The sequence below is a fragment of the Anopheles coustani genome, chromosome 3 (assembly GCF_943734705.1).
Source record: "Anopheles coustani chromosome 3, idAnoCousDA_361_x.2, whole genome shotgun sequence".
NCBI classification, from domain to species: domain Eukaryota; kingdom Metazoa; phylum Arthropoda; class Insecta; order Diptera; family Culicidae; genus Anopheles; species Anopheles coustani.
The window spans coordinates 13,810,856-13,834,691 of record NC_071288.1 but is presented as its reverse complement, the minus strand read 5'-3'; the positions used below and the strand labels follow the sequence as shown (position 1 = coordinate 13,834,691).

The 23,836-nt window shown below is 43.6% G+C and overlaps 4 protein-coding genes across 5 annotated transcripts; 2 read left to right on the top strand and 2 right to left on the bottom strand.

Annotated features, from left to right (window-relative positions):
* Nucleotides 1–305: 305 nt before the first annotated feature.
* On the top strand, nucleotides 306–11,475 carry LOC131260736 (regulating synaptic membrane exocytosis protein 2). The gene is made up of 10 exons (XM_058262536.1): nucleotides 306–341; nucleotides 2,863–2,974; nucleotides 3,101–3,372; nucleotides 3,637–4,355; nucleotides 4,537–4,757; nucleotides 4,819–4,943; nucleotides 5,036–5,264; nucleotides 5,513–5,577; nucleotides 9,312–9,493; nucleotides 10,163–11,475. The coding sequence occupies exons 1-10, from the start codon at nucleotides 306–308 to the stop codon at nucleotides 10,986–10,988; spliced, it is 2,787 nt and encodes a 928-aa protein (XP_058118519.1). The 3' UTR covers nucleotides 10,989–11,475.
* Nucleotides 11,476–11,859: 384 nt separating this feature from the next.
* On the bottom strand, nucleotides 11,860–14,008 carry LOC131260738 (protein-L-histidine N-pros-methyltransferase). Of its 2 annotated transcripts, none has more exons than XM_058262539.1 (6): nucleotides 13,711–14,008; nucleotides 13,285–13,381; nucleotides 12,695–12,982; nucleotides 12,455–12,603; nucleotides 12,216–12,388; nucleotides 11,860–12,139 (listed from the first exon to the last, which is right to left on the bottom strand). In XM_058262539.1, the coding sequence occupies exons 2-6, from the start codon at nucleotides 13,375–13,377 to the stop codon at nucleotides 11,928–11,930; spliced, it is 915 nt and encodes a 304-aa protein (XP_058118522.1). In that variant the 5' UTR covers nucleotides 13,378–13,381; nucleotides 13,711–14,008; the 3' UTR covers nucleotides 11,860–11,927. The 2 variants fall into 2 exon arrangements, with proteins under 2 accessions (XP_058118522.1, XP_058118521.1); XM_058262538.1 differs by having other exon boundaries at nucleotides 13,715–14,008.
* A 558-nt stretch (nucleotides 14,009–14,566) lies between these two features.
* On the bottom strand, nucleotides 14,567–16,493 carry LOC131272535 (alpha-1,2-mannosyltransferase ALG9). Its single transcript, XM_058274293.1, has 4 exons — nucleotides 16,090–16,493; nucleotides 15,824–16,023; nucleotides 15,321–15,756; nucleotides 14,567–15,250 (listed from the first exon to the last, which is right to left on the bottom strand). The coding sequence occupies exons 1-4, from the start codon at nucleotides 16,407–16,409 to the stop codon at nucleotides 14,572–14,574; spliced, it is 1,635 nt and encodes a 544-aa protein (XP_058130276.1). The 5' UTR covers nucleotides 16,410–16,493; the 3' UTR covers nucleotides 14,567–14,571.
* Nucleotides 16,494–19,516: 3,023 nt separating this feature from the next.
* LOC131259509 (uncharacterized) lies at nucleotides 19,517–20,430 on the top strand. The gene is made up of 2 exons (XM_058261013.1): nucleotides 19,517–19,675; nucleotides 19,882–20,430. Exons 1-2 carry the CDS (start codon nucleotides 19,653–19,655, stop codon nucleotides 20,324–20,326), a joined length of 468 nt encoding a protein of 155 aa, XP_058116996.1. The 5' UTR covers nucleotides 19,517–19,652; the 3' UTR covers nucleotides 20,327–20,430.
* Nucleotides 20,431–23,836: the final 3,406 nt, after the last annotated feature.

Below are 23,836 nucleotides of genomic sequence, written 5' to 3'. Positions count from 1 at the left end.
ATGTATCAAGTTTTCAATATCCCATTACATACAAAATTGCTTGGAAATCGCATTTCATCCCATTTTTTTTCCTTCTCCATCGGTGCCGGCTTGTTTGCAAGGAAAAATCGCCTCCGCATTAGTTGCCAGTTGGTCTCAAACCGTCAACTGTTGCTACCTCTGCCGCAACGGAGACAAATAGAAGCGGCAGGGAAAAAGAAACCTACAACCATTTTCAACCCAACTCTCTGTTTGCAGAACCTGCGTCATCGCCATCATCATCGCTGCTCGAGGGGACCTACGGGGGAAATCCGTAACGCTTCAAAATGCTTCCAGCAAACGTAATGTCGTTCATGAAAAAGGTAAGTGCTGCAGGGCTTGGCACAAGGGTTCGAGAGACCAGACATCCATCCGACAGTTTACGTTAAAAAACGAGAGAAAACCAGGACCGTTCCGTTGGCGAAAAGGCATCGACAAGCGGCAGCATGAGCATGAGATACTTAAATCCCCATGTCCGTTTCGGACGATCCCGGAAGGGAATAACATTTGCACCGATGTGCCCGGAAGCGTTGCTCCGTCGGCTCATTTATGCAGCCGGTTCTGATTCGGCTCCCCCGAAGGATACCACCGGTCACCGCTGGTCCGCCATCCGGGCCATTCGCAGTTGGTTGCTGGCTACCCCTGTCGTAATACCACCGTCGCACAAAAAATCCGTTGCTAACGATGCCAGCACGAATCTGGCCGGCACCATTGCATAATTTAATTTGCATCCAAAAATTATTAGCCCCATTGATGCTGCAAAACCCTGCCCGTTCCGCATTCGGAGAGTCGGATTAGACAGAACTGGCCCCTGGAAGCCCTCCCTTCAAAGTTGCACGAGAACGAAAGTCTTGTGGAATATATTTATTCAAACCAAGTTGTCGCTAGAAATCTCATCGTAAATCTGGAGTTTAAGGCAAAAAGATTTTTTACATCTAATCAAACTACTGACATTCTAGGATTTATTTCATGATGAATGTTTAATTATCCGCAGCTATGTTAAACAAAATAAAAAATGAATATTTATTTAAGAATTTAAACCGTCATTGCAGTTCTTGTCAAACAAACACAAGATTGTGCAACATATTTTAAATTGCCCATTCCTCAAGGCACACTCAAACTAGAATTCGTAATACCTACAGTATAGGTATTTTCATCAGTACTAAACAGTCATCTAGCTCAGGGGTTATATATCATCTGACTCAGGGGTCGGCAAACTCCGGCCGGCGGGCCAAATTCGGCCCGACATCTAAATTCTTTTCAGTGCTACATACGAAAAACCCATCTCAATTCTTTTCACATTTGTTCACGATGTCACGCTTTCACAAAAATGAAGCTTGGAATTGGTGACTAGTTAAAAAAGTTAAACGATAAAATTTCAAATATTTTATCTTATGTCGGTTTTGTCTACTTCTTCTTCTTCTTGGCGTAACGTCCTATTGGTCATGCCGGCTCGTTAAGGGCATACGAGACTTGTTTCCCTGTTGGAGGGTCCGATCTCGGTTGGGATTCGAACCCACGCCGTCGAGATGGTAAGCCCCGGCGTTACCGCTTGGGTGTCGCGGACCCCCCGCGGTATCGGTATACATATCGGTTTTTCATGTAACTTTAATATTTAGAAAGTTGGCCCTCCGTTCAAACGGTGGTAAAACATTAAACCTTCGTTTAAGGTATCCGGTTCAGGCTTTCGGGGTCTTTTTCAATGATCCCTGATATAGCTCATTTTAATGTGACTTCTTATCGTTTTCTATTATTATCGTTCATTAGTTTCAAGTCTTTAAGCAACCTGTTTAACATTTACAAGCTTAAATTGTTCATTGTTACTTTAAGCCCAATTGTGTACAGCCATAAGCAAATAAAAAGTAGTAGCGAGGAAATGCATTGCAAAGCAGAAACCATACCATGCTTGATGCTTAGAAAGTATACTTTCTTGGAAATGTTCACCCTTGTTAGGAGTAGAAATGGGAAGCAATCATATAACAACAACTCCGACGAAACAGGGAAAAGCAAGACTCCCAGCGAAAGCAAACGACGCACAAAGGTGCAGCCCTCACGATTGGATGGGGAAAGGAAAATAATGGTTATGTTCCTCCCCTGCAAGATTATTCCCTGAAACGCAATGCATTTCAGATGGCAGCAAATTCCCGCCTACAGCGAACTTGCTCGAAGGCATTGTTTACGTGGCACCCTGGGCCCGAACGCACATCCCTTTCCGGTATGTGCTCCTTCACGTGACTGGGCGCAGTACCGAGTAGGAAGAAACCGGGTAGCGCAAGGGGCGGTACAGGGCGGAAGCGAAAAAGAAAGCTTCACAAGGACCGGAGCCATTCAACGTTTGCCACCATCAGTCATAGTGATGGCGGGTGCTAAAACTTCGAGTCAATAGTCGATATTAATTTCACCCGTCTACCACTTCAACATCGCTGGCTCCAAGGTTTCAGGCTCCGCTGCAGCACTTACAGCACTCCTACGCTGTACCACGAGTTCTTCTGATTGCTAGCCGACTCCTGAGGAGCGCCCGACAATGGATGTGCTTTGATGTGCATCGAACGCCGGGACGCTGGGCGGAAGTAATTTTTCGTTGGAAAACGTGAAGTGGTAGAGTGAATTTAATCATCACAGTTTTGTTAGAGGACTCTCTGCTCGAACAAGGACCTGACGTTGGACGGCGTCATTGTTTGGCCGTTCAGCGTCGAAGATTGAGGCGCTCTAAATTTGAATAGATAACGTTTCCAAGAAACGGTCAGGGAGCGAACCAACAATGGCCAAGAAATGACGGACAAAAGGTTTTTTTTCCCCTCGCACGGCTTACACTATTCTCTTTTGATCCTCCTTGGGTTGCAGATCGTCGCCACGGACGAGGCGTCGCATCAGCAGCCATCGATGGAGAACACGGGAGCGTTCGGGAAGCTGAAGCAAACGCTGTCAACGTCGCTGCTGACCGCCCAGGATAGAGGTAGGTTTTCGTGTAGGAGTCACCTGTGATACATTCGATGGGGGGGAGGGAAGGGAGGATCGGGTTTCGATTGTGCAATCCTTTTAATTGGAATCTCACTTTGGTTCGTTCGTTCGTTTGGTGCAGTGAACAAAATGTCCCCACGTCCATCGCTGGTGCCGGACGCAACGGAACCACCGCCGCACGCTGGTGGCGACGACCCGTATAAGGACGCTGGCAGCAGCGAGCGTGCTGGCTCGTGCGACACCAACAACAAGTTCAACACACGTTCCGGCTCCTGCCGGATATGCTTGAAGTCGTTCAAACCGAACGACTTCAAGAAAACGTGCGTCGAGTGTGACCAGAAAGTTTGCGAAGACTGCGCCAGTTACAGCAAGCTCCAGGAAGCAGAGGACTTGGTAAGTTCGATGGGTTTCTTTTTTTGTTTTGAGAGTGTTCTCTGGTGTATCCTTGTGGTGCAGACCATGCAACCGGTCCAAACATTCAAGGTCAATGATTCGTTAAGCAAACAAAACTTGAGAGCGGCCGTAAACCCCAAAGTCAGAAAGTAAAGTAAATAATCGTTTGTAAGAGAAAGTTATATTGATGTTTTGAATTAGGCTTTTCTCACCTATCCTCGAGTGGTTATGGAGTTTACTTTTTATTTTCGCCCCAATCCACAGGGTCTCTGGCGATGTAGCGTCTGTCGGAGAAAGATGGCGTCCCGCATCTGTATACCGCAGGAATCTACCGACTCCGCACTGGAGGTACCGGTCATGGAAACGCTGCAGCGGCGCCACTCGGACATAAAGCTGGGATTCGGCCAGCACCTGGACGACGGCAAAGGGTCCGCGCTGGCGCCTCCACGTAGCCCCGAGCTACGCCGCCACTCGGACGTGTCGCCAGCTTCGCTCAAAGAGCTGGAGAAGCTTAAGGGCGTCCAGAAGCCCAAGAACGACATGGACTGGCGCAAGGGGCACAGTGCCGCACCGAGCAGATCGTCCAGTCCGCCCGGGCGCAAGGACACCGAGCTCGGCACACCGCGAGTCATCTCCCGCCGACCGTCGACGAAAATGTCGCGCCAGCGGAGCTACGACGACGAGTTCAAAACAATGAGCTCGGATACGAATCTGGCCGAGGCAGGCCTTAACCTGCCGCCCCCGATGCCCCGGCGAAAGTCGGCGTACGACGTGTACGCACCGGGCGTCCTGGTCAACGCCATGCAGTCGGTCAAGCTGGCGCCGGACGATTCGGAGAAGATCAGCACGTCGCGCCGATCCTCGATGAAGATCATGAACGATGGGAGCGAGTTCGGTGGTGATAGTCATACGGTGGCCGACATGAAGGCCGCTGGACTGATCGTCGACGACGATCGGCGACACAAGCGGCGAGGATCGCAACTGTAAGCCTCTCTCGTGTAGTCTGTAGTACCTCATGACTAACTATGAACCTTCCGGAACCCAAACGGGGGGGTTGTTTTATTTCCTTACTTTGCAGAAATTCATTTGACCATTTTTGAACATTGCATTGATTCGTAAAACCTCTCGTGTTTTAACTTTTTTTACGATCCTGCATTTCCACAGACCCGACATATCGGCATTGAAAGACAAAACTGCCCAAAACTCAGCGAACATATCAGTCTACCAGTGTCCGGCTTTGGAAGACTTGGAGGCGCCCAAACGCCAGACATCACTCGACGGCGAAGGCATCAAGATCGTCATACATGACGCCGATGCCGGCCCGCTCTGCGCGGCGAAGCGAAGTGTCACACTGCGAAGGGATCCCTCCGATAAGGCCCACAGAAGTAAGCGTTCCGCCATTAGGATCGCCGACACTTTCAACTAATGCGTTGTATTCATTTGTAGCAAGAGGATTCGGTATGCGCGTGGTCGGTGGTAAGACTGGCACGGACGGTCGACTGTTCGCCTACATCGTCTGGACGGTTCCCGGTGGCCCGGCGGAGAAGGGAGGCCTGCAGCAGGGCGATAAGGTAGGCCTCCCATAGCCACACGAAACGACATTCGACCAAGACTTGGTCCTAACTGAATCCTTTTTTCTCGATGGGGGTTGGAAACGGTGTAGATTTTAGAGTGGTGCGGTGCCTCACTGACGGATCGCAGCTTCGAGGAGGTGTGCGCCATTATGGACCGCACGGGAGACACGGCCGAGTTGCTGGTCGAGCACGCGACCGACTTCAAGATGTGCGAGCTGTTGGACGAGGGCGGCATGGGCATGAACGTCGGTTCGACATACAGCAGCAACAATTCGCAACGAGCTTTGCCGGACACGAACGTCCACAACCTAACGTCAGGTGAGCACGCACGTGGCCTTAAAGTGACACGTTCTGACACTCCGTCAAACAAGCTTCCATAATTTTCGAAAACCTTTTACTACTTTTACTTGTCAATTATGGAAAAGCGTACAACGTTTGCTACATAAATTGTTGAAACGTGAAGGCATATTCTCCCAGTTTAGAAATGTTTTAGGTTTCCTTCAAAGCCCTTCCACTCACATCTTGTTCTCTTCTTTATTTCCCTGCATCGCATCCCGATAAAGCAGAAAGCGAGTCAACGATGGACAAATCTCCTTCTTCGCCAACCAGACGCAAATTGCCTAAAACACCGGTATAAATCCATACGCTATTTTTCTACCACTTGGTGTGCGTGTATATGTAGCCAGGAAAACTTTGGAAAGACATAACTATCTAAAAACAAAAACCGCCAACCGCAGAAACGAACAATCTATGCACTCAAAAAGAAAAAAAAGAGTAGAGAAAACGTTGCTAAACTGATTCTCACCAACGTATAATAGAGATAATACAAAATACTAATAATACTTGACCACATTCCTGAAGACTTGACAAACGGCAGAACATGATGAAGATGCTTGATATATCAAGAAGGGAAGCGTTCGGAACCACAAGAACAGTAGCAAAATATTTCATTTAAGCATTCGAATACAATAATCTCCGTAAGCATTCATAGCGCTGGGTGTTTATTTTCCTCTGAAGTAGAAATGGACAAACGTGTACCCGACTGGGGCTAGGAATGTTCGGTTCTCGTAGTTTTTAGGTAAAATTCAGTAGTGTGCTTTCAAGAAATATATCGGGTGAACTGTCGTCTTTTTCGTACTGGTTAGAGCGTATACACGTGATTAGAGAGAGTTTCATATTTTATATTTTGATTAGTATAAGACAAACTTAAAGAAAATCAGAAACCAAAATACAATAATCTATATATACAAATGTACGTATATAGATATATATACATATAAACTATAAAAAAATACATGCCCACAAAACACGCATTCACATACACGTACATACTGGATGAAAACAATGTTACATGTTTATCTGCTTCGCATTACCACCGTACGATGAAAGAGGAACAGCGTACGAACAACATAAAACAACTTTCTATAAACAGTTTAGATAAGTTTTCAAACTAAACAACAATACTAACTAATGCAAAATAGTAATCGCTGCGGTGTGCATTACACAAGAATAAAACAAAACTTAAGAGATCAACATAAAATTAAAACGAAGATAAGAAAAGTTATGTTTGTGACCTGCGTTGTGAACTTGGGGCCAAACAGTATTCGATCTTACGCCACTTGTAGTAAAAAAAACCTTCAAATTTATCGATTGTCTTTCATTCATTCATCGTTTAATAATCGTATCTTTTGTAACATAAAATTATACAACTAAGAATTGTACAACATCAAGGGTTGTAAATCTAGCTTTTTTGAACACTCAACATTAAGCACCGTTTTCTGAAGCCAATAAAAACCCGACTAATAATCCGAATTTATTGCACGTCTGAACGTAGGGAGCAGCTCATTGAAACAGCTTAGAATTTGTTTAATAAACTTATCTCTATATAATTTCCAACTCACAAAGTTAGCCTACTAACCCAGCTTAGATTAATGATATTGTATATGAATATTCTTTTCATTGCAACATCGCGGGTACTTGCGAATACTGGCACTCCAATTCAAACTAATTCGCATGGCAGATCACAAACTAATGTTTCTACAAACACAGTAAAACAAAATCATAAACAACTCCACACTCGTACACAAAGATTAAAGAAAACACATTTGTGGAAAAATAGTTGTGGAAGGTTAGACTGCAGTATATGAACAACTATGCGTTGGTCGAGAAAGGGAGAACAAATCAGAGCTCGAACAAGTCTCCAGAAAGTGGTTTGAGTCGGACGGTTGAGCGCGGGCGAAGGAGAGGCAATTAAATGAGCGCAATCGTGAGGAAACTAATAGTCGAAACATAATATTTGAAGATAATGGAAAAATATTTGTCAGTAGCAAAATTACAGTATGAAAACAAACAAAAAAAGATTGAAACAAATCAATAGCCAACAGCTGTTCGCCCATCGTCTGCTAATGTTATAAACATTCTTCATACAATGGAAAAAAGCGACTCCACCCTAAAGCATTGTAAGTGCATTCAATCAGCTCAGTTTATAGTTTTCTCAATCTCCTTCAATGCCGGTTACTAATGAAGCAATTGGATAATTCCTTCGGGCTAACATTTGTTGATTGAAATGGGTTACGTTTAACTGGAAGATGGCGACAGCTGCTGGCTTTAGATTTATGTTAGTCGTTTCACCTTCTACTCACGAGATCTGTGTTTCGCGTTACGTTGTCGTTCTTGTTCTGTTTGTGACATTACATATAAAAAATAGGATAACCAAAAACAAAACAACAAAAATAAGCCAACAAGCAAACTTACAATTAAATTGTATCCAGTAGGCAAATTAATTGCAGTAGAAAATGTTGTTGTAGTTGTGTTTCTTTTTAACTATCGTTGTTGTTTTAGTTGTTATATATTCTGTCTCTGCTCTTATACTTGCAAAACCAAACAAAAAAATCAACTCATCTCATTTCCATAACGTTCCATAATATCAGCCTTCGATGCATTATCCTGCAAGCCACGAAACCGGAGGATCAAACTCTGTAGCAGTAGCTGTGTCCTGCGGTGGCTTTAGCGCTCCACCTCATCTAAAACGGCCGCTACTGAATGGGGCTGAATCTAGTTGAGCTAGTACTCAGTAATCAATGTAGCTTCCATCTCATCGCCATCCCAATTCGTCCAATTTCTTTAGACCACTTGTGACTTTGCGTTCTTAGCTGCTTTCTGGAGGCTTTCCTTCCGGCTCTCTCGGCGAAAGTTACTTTGCACGGCTCTTCCTAGCATCAATTCTTTGTTGCGTGGGAACAGAAAGTTCTGCCTATCGCTGTCTTACTGGCCACCTTTCTGTTGCAGCATCATCATCCTCATGCCATCTCGATCTCATCATCACCCATAAGCGTATCTGTGTGCCCAATGGAGAAAAAATGTCTTGTCTATACGCAGGACCTGCCGCGATTCAACCGGCGCGACATGTGATTCGTTCCAGAACTCGATCAGATCCAACGAGACGTACAGGACCCGGCGATAGTAGCAATTCCCAAGAACTGCTACGAATAGTGCTAAAGTAGTGAAACGATGGAAAAGGAGCCAAATCTAGGACAAGAACCTAGGGATGTAGTGGACAGTCTCCGGACTTTTGTACATCCCCGTTTACCCTTCGGACAACCCTAGGCCCTCCTCAATCCTTCCAAAACTCCCAAAAGTTATCACCAATGTCCTGTTATTCCTCCTGCTTAAACCACATGCACCACCACCACCACCGCCACCAGCACCACCATGTTGTTCTACCTTCTTTCGTTGTTACAAGCAAACAAAAACAAATAGGTAGCATCATATTGCCCGCCGGAACTGTTACACTGGACACTTGCTTCTTCTTTGCTTTCTTGTTCAGTGTTGTTTCATTTTTAAGAATTAACACAAGTGTTTGTTTCTGTTTTTTTTTCCTGACTGTGTCGGTGTCTATTTTTGTACCAGAGCAAGTAAAACAAATCCAGCCCTCCAAGCGAAATGCTCAATCAGATTGCAAAACTTAGCTGTGCTCACTGGAATGCCTCTCATTCATGATTGCTTTCTATTGTTTGTTCTCGTTTTTTTCCCTCCCTGTTGTCCTTTGGGACCATTACACAGTTTGTTAATTTTTTTTAAATACTCACACACACACACAGGCTCATAATTTACCAAAGTTGGTTTCCTTATACTTAGGAGTGTTATTAGTGTTGTGTTGATGTTTGTTCCGTTTCCGTTTCGAAGTACGCTAGAGCAGTACCGGATACCGCCGATCCAATGTTGTATGCTAGGAAAGTGGCAAACCTTAAAACATAGAACACACACACACACATAGGTCGTAGCAGACGCACGCACGCACGCACGTACGCGTACACGAGTGGAAAGATTAATGTGTGTATCCTTCTCTGTTTTTCTTTCCTTCAGGAACAGATAGCAAAGGGCAAGTTAGTGTCCGGTAGGGTTCAGGTGCATGTTTACTATCACGGCGAGCGAAACGAACTTGTCGTTTCGGTGATGGCTGCCGATGACCTGCCGGAGCGCGATGAATCGCTGGGCTATGGCATGTATCCGGAAGCCTATGCGTCGATCAAGTTGCTACCCAAAACGTAATATAAAAACGTTATCCTTTCGTACAAACCAACGCACACACACACTCACAGATACACGCACACGCAAAAACGCACACACCCAAAGCTGCTCCTAAATCCCATGCTCCTTTAGTGTCTTTAACTGTCCTTTTGAATGACAGTTACCTGTTTGCTACGATACATTTTGAAACCACCACGTGTTACAATCAATTAAATTATAACGAACAGATACAGTGCACTAAGCAAGAACCTAGCCAGTCACAAAAAATATAAAAGTTTTCTTCCATACGCTATTTTTTTTTCCATCCCCTTGTTTGAGCAATGGTTTTACTTCCTAATTTATATTAGGTCGTTGCTTTCTATTTACTACAAGTTTGAAAGATTGTTTTGTTTTGTTTTTTTTATTCTATGTATTAAAAAATGTTTGTTTTGATGATTTTATTTTCGATTTTTTAAACATATTTTTTTAACTTGATTTGTGAGCTTTTCCGTCCGTTCAGGCTCTTGTTGAGCTAACTGTACCATTCTTCCTTGCACAAAACACAAACACGAACACAAACATTTGCCCTCGTTCATCTCCTATTCTCCCTCCCCCTCACCCACCCCCCACACTCCTATCGAATCGGAAGAGTCACTGATCATGCACTGAATTCGGTTTCTTTCTACCCCCTTAATCCCATTTTCTAGGAACGAATCGCATGTCGCCCAGACCGAGGTGTCCACTCCCTCTCTGAATCCCATTTGGAACGCGACCATTACCTTCCAGGACGTGTTCAGTGACAATCTGTTAGACCGTAAGATAGAGATAGTGCTGTACGATCTGTTGCCCCACTCGGAGCCAATCTTCCTCGGCGAGTGCTCGGTAAAGCTGCAGAAGGCCTGCCTGGACGACGTGGCGGTCTGGTACCGGCTAGAGGATCCGAACCGGCTGCGCGGTTCGGGTGGCCCAACCGTTGGTCGCACGCTACGGCGCCGCTCGACCGTTGGCGGCTCGCAGAGTTCGATCGACGAGAGCATCGGTTCGTCGTTCGGGCGCTACGGTGGCAGCAACGATGGGTCGCGCTTCCAGCGCTCTATCTCCGACGACGTGGACAGCCTGGACGAGGGCCGGTACCTGCTACACCCGAACTGGTCGGTGTCCGGTAGCCGGCGTGGTTCGACGCAATCCGAAATTCAGATGCAAACGCTCGAGGTGCAACAACTCGGCAAGGATTACTCGAAGTCGTTACCCGGCTCTCGACGTTCTTCGTTCCAGGACTCGAAGGAGCAGCTGGCCGCCGGACCGGTACACTACTCGCGCCGTTACTCGACTGGCCGGGCAGCGACGGGCGCGTCGGCGTCAACACTCGAGCCACCCGTCCCCGTGCGAAAACTCTCCTTCGGCGGCGCCATCGGTGGGCTCGGCAGTAGTGGCCCTTCTGGTGGGGCCAGCAGGAGCGAATTCATACGCACCATGAGCCTTTCGCGCGAGCTTGACGTGAAGAATCGCAAGAAGAAGCGTTTATTCTCGTAAAGCAAGCACGAAAAGTTAACTCCAATCAAGCAACGAAAAAATAACAACAACATCCGGAAGCACAATCACAATCAAGCGACGAAACGATGGAAGTGGAGCTATTCACTGTTAGGCTTCACATAAAAAAACACTCCAAAGGTTTTGAAAATAGGACAATGATGGTTCTCACACCTGTAGCTGTAATTTAATAAAAACAAACAAAACATAGTTGACTACATTGGCAGGCAGCATTACACATCCATGTACGACATATTTGAAGCACTTGGAAGTATTGCCAAACCGCCGACGACACTTGATCTCGGCCTCTCTTGGCCTCTCGTCATCGGCGCACGAGCAAACTATACACAATCGTCATGTTTATGGTTTATAGGCGTGTTTTTCGACTGTCTGGTTCTGTCGCACGAACCATTTTGCAAACGTATAACATGTTTTATGTAGAAAATATTTCAAGTTTACAAAATATCAATCTATACATATGTTACCTATATAGGACAAAAAAGGAATAAAATAAAATTCTGATATACCAACATTTTCAGATACTCTTGTTTATCTCCTCTACTCTGTCAGGTATTGAAAACTTGAAGACAAGCCTTTAGTTTCAGTGTAGATGAAAAAGTTTCGTTGTAATTATCATATGCATTGTATTCCCTCGTTTTAGCATGCCCACTCAATTGGTGCAGTCAATATTTAACATGCTTTCAAGACTTTCCAAAAACAGTTAAGGGAGATCTCATCAATCGGGTTTTAGCAATCTACTTAGCATCAATAGAAAAGTCTTTAAGAAACGTTATTTTTAAGTTATAATTTTGAAGTCGTTATTTTTCACCAAATCCCAAATTGTAATGATACCAAAAAAATAAGAAGGACTCACCATTTGTTCGTGGATATTTTCTCTTGCTTTTTTTTCCTTTCGTTTATTTTGCTGGAATGATTGCACATTTATTTTGAACACAGTACAACGTAATCCGTTAGCCAGTAGAACGACTGGCGTAGATCGCCTTCGCACAGATAGGGGGCCTTCGTCCATATCCGTATCTTGAATCCGACCGCGTGCAGCACATCGAAAAACATTTCCAGCTCTTCCTCCACCGTAAGTCGCTTTTCGGGTGGCCACGGTTCCAGAAGTGTTCGCAATGGTAAGTGGCTAGAATCTGCAAATAGAGGATGGTAAATAGTTTTAAAATAAATTCCAACCAACGAACAGTCTGTGCTGTTGATGCCACTTACTTTTCTCTACATAATGGCTATACGGCAGTACGAGAGCAATCAGTGCAAATCCTGACGGATCCAACGATTCGTAGATTTCACTGAGCATCACGTGAGGATCGAAACATCTATCTAACACGTTGAAACACACGACCAGATCGGCCCCATGAATTTGGTTCAGATTCTCCAGTACACTGCAAACGAGGAAATATTAATGAAGGAGGTTCAAACGAGTTCAGCCGCAAATTTTGGAGCCTTACATGAAATTCTTTTCGCTGAGACGATTTCGCATGGTCCAGCTGGATTCGGTGGCGTACGTAGTCACCTGCCAGTTGGACTTCTGCTGCAATGTATGTACCAGTCGCATCGTCACCTCGCCATCGCCGGCACCAATGTCGCAAATGTTAAGCTGCGTGGCATAAATGATTATGGCAAGGTATTATTAAACGATATCAAACCCACACGGCTATCCATGTGGGCTTTGGCACGATTTAACGTACCATCGATTGCCTTTCGCGGTTCTGGAAGAAACCCCCAGCGGTGAGAAACTCGTCGAACTGGCCCTCTGAGAGTATGAACATTGAGCCACGCTTCAGGAAGCCATTGATATCGGTCTGCGTCATAAACATGTTGAGAAACAGCTTGGCTACCTCGTGGCACAGCTGCAGCCAGAACCGCCCAGAAGTTTTCTTCGAGCGGTCCAGCCACTCGAGCGTGAATGCATCTGGGCCATTCAGATGATGATATAAGCATCCGTATTTGCGAGGTAGCTTGGTCATCGTATACCACTGCAAGTACAAATGAGGGCGAATGAGTAAATTGTACCTAACAAATTCCGTACAATAAGGGGACGAGTTTACGTGACCGATGTCATCGTTCCGATTACCCTTTATCTGAACATATGTGACCCACGAATACGACAGTTTCCCGCGAGGTTTCTTATCGATCCGTGGATGAAACGGTATTCGTTCTTATGGTACATATTTGATAACATGAAATATGTCCAACTGATCTGAGAGAGTTCTTTGGAAGACATTGGAACCATCCATAGTTTCCGGTTTCCGGATTCTGCCAATCCTGCCATACTTACCGTCGTCATATCAATCTGCTGGATAACATCGTCGTTGTGAATGCGGTCAAAGAACACTTTGGCAATAGCTCCCCGGGGACGGTAGTTTGACATGATTCTGAAAGAGGGAAATGGATAATCCATAATGTTATTAGAGGTAAAATACGGAAACGGAAGGCTTTACACACAAAACACGGTAGCGAATGGCCTCTTTTCCACAATCAGCCATTCCCATACGTACACTGAGAAAATGAATAATGCTAGTAATGTAATCGAAAGCATAGTTAATGTTCAATGAGCCGAATTCTAACAAACTTTTGTTTGGTAAGAGACAATCTTTGCCCAACACTCCAACTTTCATCCGGCATTTCAAAGATAAACTGCTGTTGTGTTCGTTCCTAACATTTGTTTTCATACACTCGTAGGGCTCGTTATCTTAATACCTACCTACCTTATAGTTCGTATGAGATTGAAGCTTGATTATCTACTCTGTGAGTATGTTGTGTCCCCAGGAGGGTTACAGTGAACGGGTTAAATAATGATAACACGATAAAAAAAACACCAACGATTGCGAGAGATTGGTGCACACGGGCTGCAATAAGTCCAATTGCTTCTGTTAGCGCAGTCGAGTTTTCTTCACATTGGAACCGTCGTTGTATACCCGCGAAACGCCTATCGACCGGGGAAATGGAGCCACCTAAACCATTTCAGGCCACACCGCAAGGAGTGTACACAGGAGTTTCTTGATGCATCTTTTTGCACAAACATCCAACACCCAACATCTGTCAGAGCGATGCACCCCGCGTTGCATATTTATACATTGTGTGCGTGTTTATGTGTCCTCTTGGCACGCCTCGTTTATATGTATGCTGCGGGTAAAGAGGATTCCTTTTAGCAACGTATGATCGACAGATGCAGTAGCAGGTCCTGGATTGATATGAGAAGCTGGTTAATGTTAATGTTTTACAGTTTAAAGATGTGCATTATGTTCATTAACCAAAAGAGAAAACTACGCAAATGTGTTCTTCTAAGAACTGAATCCTTCAGTATGGACGATATTTGACGGAAGCGTTTATGAAACGGAAACGGTGCCACCGCCAAATAGGTTAACTCACGTAGGATATATGCAGCGGCATGTTTTATCGACTTATTATGCTTTCGTTTTGATTTTGTGGGATCTTCGCTAACAAACCATGGAGCACGTGGTGTTAGAGTAATTAGGTCATAAAATAACTTCCTTTCTTTTAAACGCACCTGCTTCTAGTGAGTTCAGATTAATAACACACTTCAAAATAACGTACAGGCAGATCAAATCACATGTTTTATTTTTTTCCTTTTCAACAAATTATATTTACCCATCACTCTGTACCGACTTGAGAAAAATGGTGCGTAAAATGCTCGCGCGAAAGTGTTGGTTCTCGAAGCAATAACAAAGTCCACACTTTTTATGACGGCCCACTGTACGCCATCGGCAGAATAGTTTGGTTCGGGATCGCGTGAGTCGTAGTTTTCTCCCGTATCCAAATCGACAAGAAAGTCACAGCGGTCCAATGGAAAGAGCATGTGGGAATTACCAACATTCAAATCGTTAAAGTAATTATGTACTAATTTAGTACCATTTTCCGTTTCCGAATAGTAGGCTGGCAACATGCCAGTGAAGCTGGACGGAATAAAACGAACACGGTAGTTGTCAGGAACGAAAAAGCTTCCCGGAAAGCGATACCATTCCTTACCATAGCACAAGTTAACATCGTGTTTCGTTTGTTCTAGTCCATTGAGTATTATCATAGGAGCACGATAATTAATGCACACTGCAATAATGCGCGACAAACTAAGTAGTAGCGCTGTCACTATAACGGCCAACGAAAGCATGCGTTTCAGGCTTAAAATCATTTTCACTCTTCTGTAGCGGTCGAAGGTGTTGAAAACTATGTCCAGAAAAAAAGCGCTACCCATGGAAAATAGCGGGTAGACCGGAAAAACAAACCTACGGAGAGAAATGGTAGTTTTTTTTTCATTATGAAGTCAAAACTTTACGGGAAAGTGATCCCACTTACCTCTCTTCCTTATGAGGCTGAACAACAAACACCGCTAGCCACAGAAATAATGGCGAGAGCTTCCATAGTGCACCCGTGTGGGATAGTCTGCTTTTTGCTGATTTCATTCCAAATGCCTTGCTTATCAGGACCCCCACAGGATACAATAGAGCCAAGAAAAAGGCAACGTTATGGTTCAAAAATAGGTTTTTGAAATAAAATGACGCAGGTTCGACTCCGTACAGATCTGGTCCATGTGAGGTGAAAACGTTATATCGGACAATGTTCAATGCTGCCATTGTAAGGCGGCCGAAGTAGGCACTATCGATCAACACGATCGGTATGGCAAATAGCAGACCGAAAAATATTGCGTTTTTCATGAAAAATCCCAGCTTTTTATCCTTTACTAGCAGTTCCAATACAAAAGGTATGCTAACGATGACGGCGAATGGCCATCCTGAAACAGAAGAAAATGATTAGACTAGGATTTTTTATTTTCAGGTGACCGTCACCTTTATACTTACCAATCAGGCCAGAAAATGCTGTGATAGCAATGACTGTTTTCACATCACCATTCATCCAAGCCGTCATGGTTGCTATGGTGACATACATAGCGAAGCTGCTTGGCAACAAGGCAGCACTGGAGATAAACATCCCTGGACAAATCAGCTGGAAACATAAAAACATGTTGCCTACGCTGGCACCACATTTTTGTTTTATGGTCCTAGAAGTGGTATAAAATGTGTTCGTTAATTTAAGTCAATGCGTGTTGAAAAAAAATATGCCTTACTTGTAGAATCGATATTCCAACGTGGCACAAACTAAAGCAAGCAGACAGCGTAGAAAGTAGAAAATGACCACACCATTTTCCACCCAAAAGCCCAGTATCGTAGCAGGCAATGCGTGTAGCCACAAGTAGCTGTACGAGCGGAGGCCAAATTCCGGACTATATTCCCACGTTTGAAAACCTCTGCCTTTCCATAGGTAATGCAACGGTTCCCAGTAGTTGTATGTTTCGTCGCAATCAGAAATGATGGACCACAGAGCTGCCTGCAAACGAACCAAGAGCAGCATAAAAATAGCTACTGTATTGGCCCGAAACGCCATCATTGGCCTCTAGAAGCCGTTTGTTGCAACGAAAAAGATTAATGCTACCGTAGCTTTTAGCTACCGGCCACGAAATACTGCCGTCGATGTCCGGTGATGCACTTTGTTTGTTATCATCAGCGTGACAGTTTCTTGGTTATCCGAGCTAAAAGGTTGGAGAAATCTTGTTTCAGTTTTTGTCTTTTCTGATGACTATTTCGAGCTCAAAGATCAATATCACACGCTATTTACAGCTAAAAGCTGAGGCATTATTAATACATGAAACTTGCTTTACAGAATTATGTGTTTACGTGATTGCAATCGTTCCATATAAATAATATTAGTTCCATAACAAAATCCAACCGAACCTGGATGCTTCTCTTAAATTTAAAAAAAAATTTGAACAAAATTCATGCAATTTCAATTATTGAATTAACTTTTTGCACTCCACCCTTTTCACATAATTTTCAATAAATCTTTTTCCGACGCTATTTGTCATCCAATTGTACGTTCGCGATGGCGCTCTAATTTAGTCGCTAGAGAGCGCCACCGGCCCAGAAGACCGCTTGAAAAATTTTCATTCGACTAGTGTTGGGAAAATCGATTCCCGGTTGGGATTCCAATCTTTCGATTCAAATCTATTTGGAGATCCGGATCTCCGAATACCATACATGCTCTTCTAATGCCAATTTTTCATATTATTTGTTTAATTCAATGCATGATTTACATAAGAATATCAGTGTAGTTGACATTATTCTTCTAATTGTATTCAAACAACACGAACAATCTAGTCCTTTTTGAAAATATGCAGACTAACTGATTTACCCGAGTTTATTAGAAGAAGAGTAGCATTTATTATGTTTCAAAAACAATTATGACAGCGTTATCATTCAAATTGAATCTATCGTGGGTCACTGAAACAGTAAAGCAAGTCCTTTTGATGTTTTTCCGCATTTTCTCGGTGGGGACTTTATCGCCGAACGAACATGTTTGAGGTTCTGATAAAATTCTTTACAAATGGCGCCTCAGACATGGCTGATATAATGTATTTAAAGCTAGATTGCAGTGACAGGTAAGTAAACTGGTGCTTTGCGTCCATTACAATATATCTGACGTATTTGAGATATTCAATTCCTACATTCGCTGAGCCATTGGTGGCCCAAATAAGCTGTTTATTCACAAGGTGTATAAATTAGAAGGTGAAGTCGTTCAGTGTAAAATTACATTTCATGACTTGACATAACACTTCTGGGGTATTCATATGGGTTTTGAGGGGGGGTATCGGAAAAGGATTGGCCTATTGACATAACTCTTCTCAAATATGGCACCCCTTCCAAAGCGACATAAAGTCACCTTCTATATTTATACACCTTGGTTTATTCACAGTTCAAGCTTGTAAGACCCACCACTAGCTCACTTTTTTCGCCGCTCGTTTTTGGCGGGAAAAGGCGAATTCTCTCCCAAAATTTTGAGAGATTCGGGCGAAATATGTTCACGACCTCTGCGGTAGCGGGTCTTCTCTAGCAAATGACCTTCAAACGCTGAACCGGTAAACCGGTTCGGGCGACATGTTGTGTCTGTACACGCACCACGCATGTGTTGGTGCAACAAATGCAAATGTGTGCGTGACCAAATTTGGTCTCTCGGAGAGGAAATTGTCCTCGCTTCTCTCGACGAGAGCTGGTAGAAAAACTAGAAAAGATGAATATAATGCAATGTGTTCCTTGAGACAAAATTACGCGTCTTGCAAAGACCTGTCATTTGGGGGGTCATTTGTGGAAATCGGTCAAGGAACTAACAAGTTATGCGAGAATTGGCTTTTTTAACCTAAATTGCCAATCAATCTGATTTAACTTTTCGCCCCCTCGGGCGAACACTTTCCAGGTGTGGTTTTTATCAAAAACAAGAAAGTACGGTAACATCTACCTTCAACACAAATGTGCGTCTTGAAAAGACCTTTCATTTAAGGGGTCAATCGTGAAAAACGGTTGAAAGAATCAATAGTTATTAACAAATAGGCAGATTTTGACTTTAAGTAATCGAAGTTTATTCACCTTGTTCCCGGTAGAGTGCTGTCTCTTTTCCACACGATTAGTTTTCTCAAAAACTAGAAAATATGAATAGATCTATTGTAGGACAAAGTTGTGTTTTTAGAAAAGGCTTTTCATTTGAGGGGTCACGTATTCAAATCGCTTAAGCGTTTATGAAGTTATTGACAAATTTGTTATTTCAGCAGAAAATACTAACCAAGATATCTGTACCTTCGTCCCATATAATTGTTTATTTCGTAAGCCTCGTTTCGAGGTTGAATCTTTAATGTATCAAATTGTTTGTTTTCATAAGACTTTTTATTTGAGGGGTCTGGTGCTAAAATTGGTCAAGCCATTAAAAAGTTATTAACAAATTACCTATTTCAGTCATTATTTCAAGCTGTGGCCAAGGTTTAGATGTCAGTTTGGCGCGCTGCAGTTTCGTTCTAGTAGTGGGTACATCGAATCCCCAAATCCGAATCCCAATCCATCAAACAGTCGCGAGACGAGGTAAACCAATTAGACCTGCAAGGTATGGAAATCATTTATCCTAATCTTAATCCCTATCAAATCACAATTGATAAGTCTCTTTTCTGTAATAAAAACATGCCACACATTTCGGAAATGTGTAAGTAGTTCTGTTGATGTTGAAAATCAACTAACGTATGGAAACGATTTTCTTCGCAGGCAGTGAAAATCGTGAACAGTTATTTTTGTATGCAACGCTGAATCATTGTCTCTTCTGGGTATTCGTATTCTTTCTACTGTATTTCGAACCTAAGTTAAATCGTGCAAAAACCTTTATCACATTGTCTTTAGATCTACTAATCCAACTCATCTCGTGTCTAGGTCGAGTCATATCAAATTCAAATAGATTGGGTTCAAGTCAGAACCAAATCAAGTCGAGTCCCAAACAAATCAAATCTAATTCGAGTCCCAAACAAATCAAATCTGATTCGAATCCCAATCGAATCAAATCTTCAGAATCCGTTAAATGGGATCTAAATCTTTAGAATCCGTCCAGGAATCGAATCTTCGAATCTTCCGAGTCCCGATTCTACATTTGACTCGCTTATGTTGGTAGCACGTAACACCGTTGCAAACGGTGTACAAAATTTAATCACTCATATTCTCTCATTTGGCGTCGGTTTTCTTAGCGGTATAGTTCGGCAAGCGTCCTCGCTCTTCTTGTTAACCAAGTTTCTCGGTGACTAGTTCTAACTACATTTTAACAAAAATGACGGATGTTACGGCAAAGACGTAAGTTATTTGGAACTGTTTGTGTAAAGTGTGTGTTTTTTTATTTAGTTTGTGCGCGCGCTTTTTCCTTGTGTTACACTAGTGTGTAGTTAGTTAGTTTTTTTTCTTTAAGTGATAGTTTTCATCTACCCGGTCCCAAACGCGGTGATCGAACAGATAGTTAAACCACTGCAATTGTATTAAATGCTACTTTTCTCCTTCGGCAGGGAAACTACTCCAGTCCCCAATGAGAAAGAGGTAGAGTCGGATGAAGCGACTCCACAAGTAGCGTCCACGGACGCAAGTGAGGAAACCGCCGCCACCGACAAAACTGCCGCCGAAACCGAAAAGGTTGACGCTACTGACGCCGCCACAACCGAAGAGGCGGAGAAAAACGGTGAGGAGGAAAAGAAAGACAACGGTGTCGCCACTGAGGAGGACGCCGCGGCTGAAACCGAACCGAAAGAGTCGACAAACGAGGTGGAGGAGGAGGAGGGTAAGGAGCAGGAGGGCGCCGACAAAGTCGCCGAGGCCACCAAGAGGAAAGCCACCGAAGCGAAGGCTGATGGTGCTGCCGTAGAGGTTGATGGTGCTGAACATACGACGCCCGAGAAGAAGGCGAAACTGGACGAGAGCAGCGACGCCAAAGCTGCCGAGGAAGTTTCAACTTAGAACCTATAAACTATAACTATATATTAATCATCGTCGCAAATGTTTCAATTCAATCCTTCATACATTCAATAAACTATTCTTTTCTGGAAGTAACAACACACAAATTCGCCCTGAGTACTGTTTTTATTGATCATGGTTTCTTTGGGCGTCACAAACAGAGATCTGGGTTACACTTTGCGCCAATTTGGTGAAAATAAACGAATCCTACTTGGTAATGACGCGAATGGGAGAGGAAGGAGGAAGCCGCTTGAAAGTATTACAGAAAACAGAATAATGCCAAAGGGGCCACGCCAAAGCGCATTTAAAATACCTTCCACCGCAAAATCCATGTAGCTGTTGTATATGGCGCTAATTCGCAGCGCCAGCGAAGCGAAAAAATCGTATAAGAAAAAAGCGTCGCCTGCGCCTCTGCTCGTCCACAATCGAACGAAACGGGTGCAGGTAAAATGAAGCCGAAAGCGAAAGGCAAAGAAAAGAGCTCGACGAAGAAACGGACAGATATGGACGAAACAAAGGAATTAAAGCGGCCGGTACCCGGGTCACCGGCAGATGTTACGAATTCTTCACAGGACACCGGTTTGGTGTACATTTTGGACGGATGCGCGCCATTTGGGAAAGAATTAAAAGCTACCCGGGGAAGTGCTACGTTTTCCTCCTGGTGTTGACGCTTGTAAAATGAAAGCAAAGTAGGCGTTGGAAGCGGGTGAGAAGGAGAAAGAGATTGCATTTTCATCTTGGCATCATCATTGAAATCCAATTCAGCATCCATCTCGCGGCCAAGTGGACGATAATGGAACCTGGAATACTAAAACGAACCATAAATGAGGCGCAGTCATTGAATATCGCTCGATAATCTTCCGCTTCGGGAAAGCATTAGCGTTCAAGCGTTCCCGGCAGATCCGCATTCACTCGCTGGCACACGGATTAGCGCACGTTCACCATAAACAAACAATGTAGGAACCCGTAATAACTTGAAAAAGTAAATTACGAAATGAAAAACAACAATTGCTCATCGCGCAAAAATGGAAAAATGTCTCCGCGAGGGCGCGAAAACCGTATGGAGCAATCTAGCGCTCCGCCACCACCGGCTATTGGTGGGTGGGAGTGGGCGAGATAGAGCGAACGAAGAAGCGTGTTCGATAAAGTAGGACACACTATGGAGACGCGATATATTCGCGTTCGTACATGGAGTCATATAGTTTTATTTTACAATTCTGTGAATATAAACGATTCCGAGTGTCGTTCCCGATAGATATGTTCGCATCTGTCTTTCCCCTGCAGGCGAACATGTTTTTTTCGGTGGCAAAGTTTTTGCGCCATAACCCGTAAAAAGCGTAATTTCAATATAAAAATCCCATCTCCCGCTTCTCAAGTGGGAACCAAGAAGCACCGGGAACATTGGAAACCGTGCGGTGGCTGACTCCCGGATCCGGGAAATATCCGCCATTCCCGTTTGGGACCTCCCTGAAACGGTGCGGCCAATTTCAAGGATTACCAGTGGCCTTGAATATTCGATACTTTCTTCCCGCCGAGTGAGCCGGGTAGGGATCTGGAGGGATCGCATCTCTTGTCGGCGTGCGTTTTCGGCTCCCGAGAGTGAAAGAGACCATCGACGCGCCTCGATGAGAGCGCGCAAACGGGACGGTCAAAGCAAGCCGCGTGGGAAAGAATCGTGTGTGCGCGAACGAGAAGGCGCTAAGCGACGTACAAAAGTACTGCTCCTGCTACCTGAGGGGCAGGAGAACCGATCGAACATAGGGGCATTGGGATGGGTGGTATGACGAAGAACAGGTAACGGAAAGAACATCAAGAGAGAAAAAACGCGAGGGAAACACATACGCGTGCAAAAGCGGCCAAACGTTTTCGTGCACATATCATCGCTGGAACGCACAAGTTCCGGTATACGCACCAAAGACCAAAGGCCGCTGTGGTGGTGTTGGCTTTTCGAAGAAACGGAATTGAACAGAAACTTTTTTACCTACTGGTGCTTTTTATGCCTATTCCCTTTACTCTATTCATACCACCTTTCATCCCTCCTATCGCTACCCTCATCCCTCATCTTGAAGCATGTGTATAGAAGAAGTATATATGTATACATACATACTAGAAAAGTTTAGGTTCATATTTGTTATACTTAACGATTTTAGGTTATACTTAACGATTATCATCAAGAAACAAAGTAAAACTAGAACGCTTTCCCTGATTATTTAAAACACGATCTTTCAGCTCGATCCGATCAACTCTTCGTTGAACGCACAGTTGTATGCGTATCTTTTGTGCAGCTGTCCCATGAATAGCAGCTGCAATACAGCTCTATAGCGCTGGGGTAGTTTTCTTGGTGTCGCGGGTTCATTGCCATAATTTTTGTGATACTAATAACGTTACCAATGGCGATGTTTTCTTCTCCGAAATGCATCTTCTATCGATTTCCATAGGGATTATTGAATGCAAAAACGATTATTTGAACTTGGCACGAATGCACAACTGTGCAAATAGCGAAATTAGCTATTCACCATGTTCTCATGCCGCGGTGTCGCGTATTATCCTTCTCAATATAAAAAATATCTATTATTTACTGAATCGTGCCTCAATACCAATAGGTATAAAACACACCTCTCTGGCTGGTATCAATCGCACGTATACGATTGCTTGTAATACTTATCAATATTTTCCAAACACCATAGCATATCTCCTATCTGCTGGACCCGGAATGTGCGCCATCAGCGATATTGCCAGATAGCCAAGCCTGTGAACTACCATACAAATGAAACTGATAGGTGTATTCTGTATGCTTTGTAGGATACATTTTGATTGCCGCTTAGGAAAAGCATAGCGCAAAGAAACCAATTTCAACCACCGTAAATATTTTTTGACGCAGAACTGTAGAGTCGTCCCATTGTGCTGTAAGCTCAAAATATAGCTCGTCACAAATAAAAAAAATGGAAACATTGCATACAAAACTCAGAAATGATACTTTTCCCAGAGATGTTGCTAACCTAACAGCTATCAAATCCATATTCAATCATATTACACCAGAAAAATAACTCTTTTTGCTCTTAAAACGATGGCCAAATGACAACAAAAGCAGTAGCAGCTCATGTGAATCATTATTTTTAAATTGTAATAAATTTATTACAATTATATCAAAGGCCCTATGAGTAAGGACATAATTTAGCTTCAAAGGCTTATGAAATGTCATACAGAGTTTTATACAAAAGCAGGAATTACGTCTCTGGATTTTTAGCTCGGCCGCTTGCTAGCGGTTGTTCATATTTTGCTCTTAAATCCATTCCAATTTACAGTCTGTTCTCGAGTTACGCGGTTCTCGACTTACGCGGATTCGGAGATACGCGGTTTTCAAAATTTGACAGTAGATTGGGTTTATTACATCGATTTAAATTCCTGAGATGTACAACCACACGAAAAAATGTGTAAATTACACATTTGCATAACTTACGCTTTTAATTTCGTTTGTTGCAATTTATGTAGTTTGAATACGCTTGCATTGCA

Bases quoted from the DNA above. Each gene is read 5' to 3' on its own strand.
- LOC131260738 (XM_058262539.1), bottom strand. From the start codon at position 13,377: ATGTCAAACTACCGTCCCCGGGGAGCTATTGCCAAAGTGTTCTTTGAC. The intron at 12,983-13,284 runs GTAAGTATGGCA...TTGTACTTGCAG, and splicing joins AGCAGATTGATATGACGACG to TGGTATACGATGACCAAGCT. The intron at 12,604-12,694 runs GTACGTTAAATC...TATGCCACGCAG, and splicing joins ACCGCGAAAGGCAATCGATG to CTTAACATTTGCGACATTGG.
- LOC131260736 (XM_058262536.1), top strand. From the start codon at position 306: ATGCTTCCAGCAAACGTAATGTCGTTCATGAAAAAG. The intron at 342-2,862 runs GTAAGTGCTGCA...CTTGGGTTGCAG, and splicing joins TAATGTCGTTCATGAAAAAG to ATCGTCGCCACGGACGAGGC. The intron at 9,494-10,162 runs GTAATATAAAAA...CCCATTTTCTAG, and splicing joins ATCAAGTTGCTACCCAAAAC to GAACGAATCGCATGTCGCCC.
- LOC131259509 (XM_058261013.1), top strand. From the start codon at position 19,653: ATGACGGATGTTACGGCAAAGAC. The intron at 19,676-19,881 runs GTAAGTTATTTG...CTCCTTCGGCAG, and splicing joins ACGGATGTTACGGCAAAGAC to GGAAACTACTCCAGTCCCCA.
- LOC131272535 (XM_058274293.1), bottom strand. From the start codon at position 16,409: ATGATGGCGTTTCGGGCCAATACAGTAGCTATTTTTATGCTGCTCTTG. The intron at 15,757-15,823 runs GTAAGTATAAAG...CTTCTGTTTCAG, and splicing joins AGCATTTTCTGGCCTGATTG to GATGGCCATTCGCCGTCATC. The intron at 15,251-15,320 runs GTAAGTGGGATC...TTCTCTCCGTAG, and splicing joins CAGCCTCATAAGGAAGAGAG to GTTTGTTTTTCCGGTCTACC.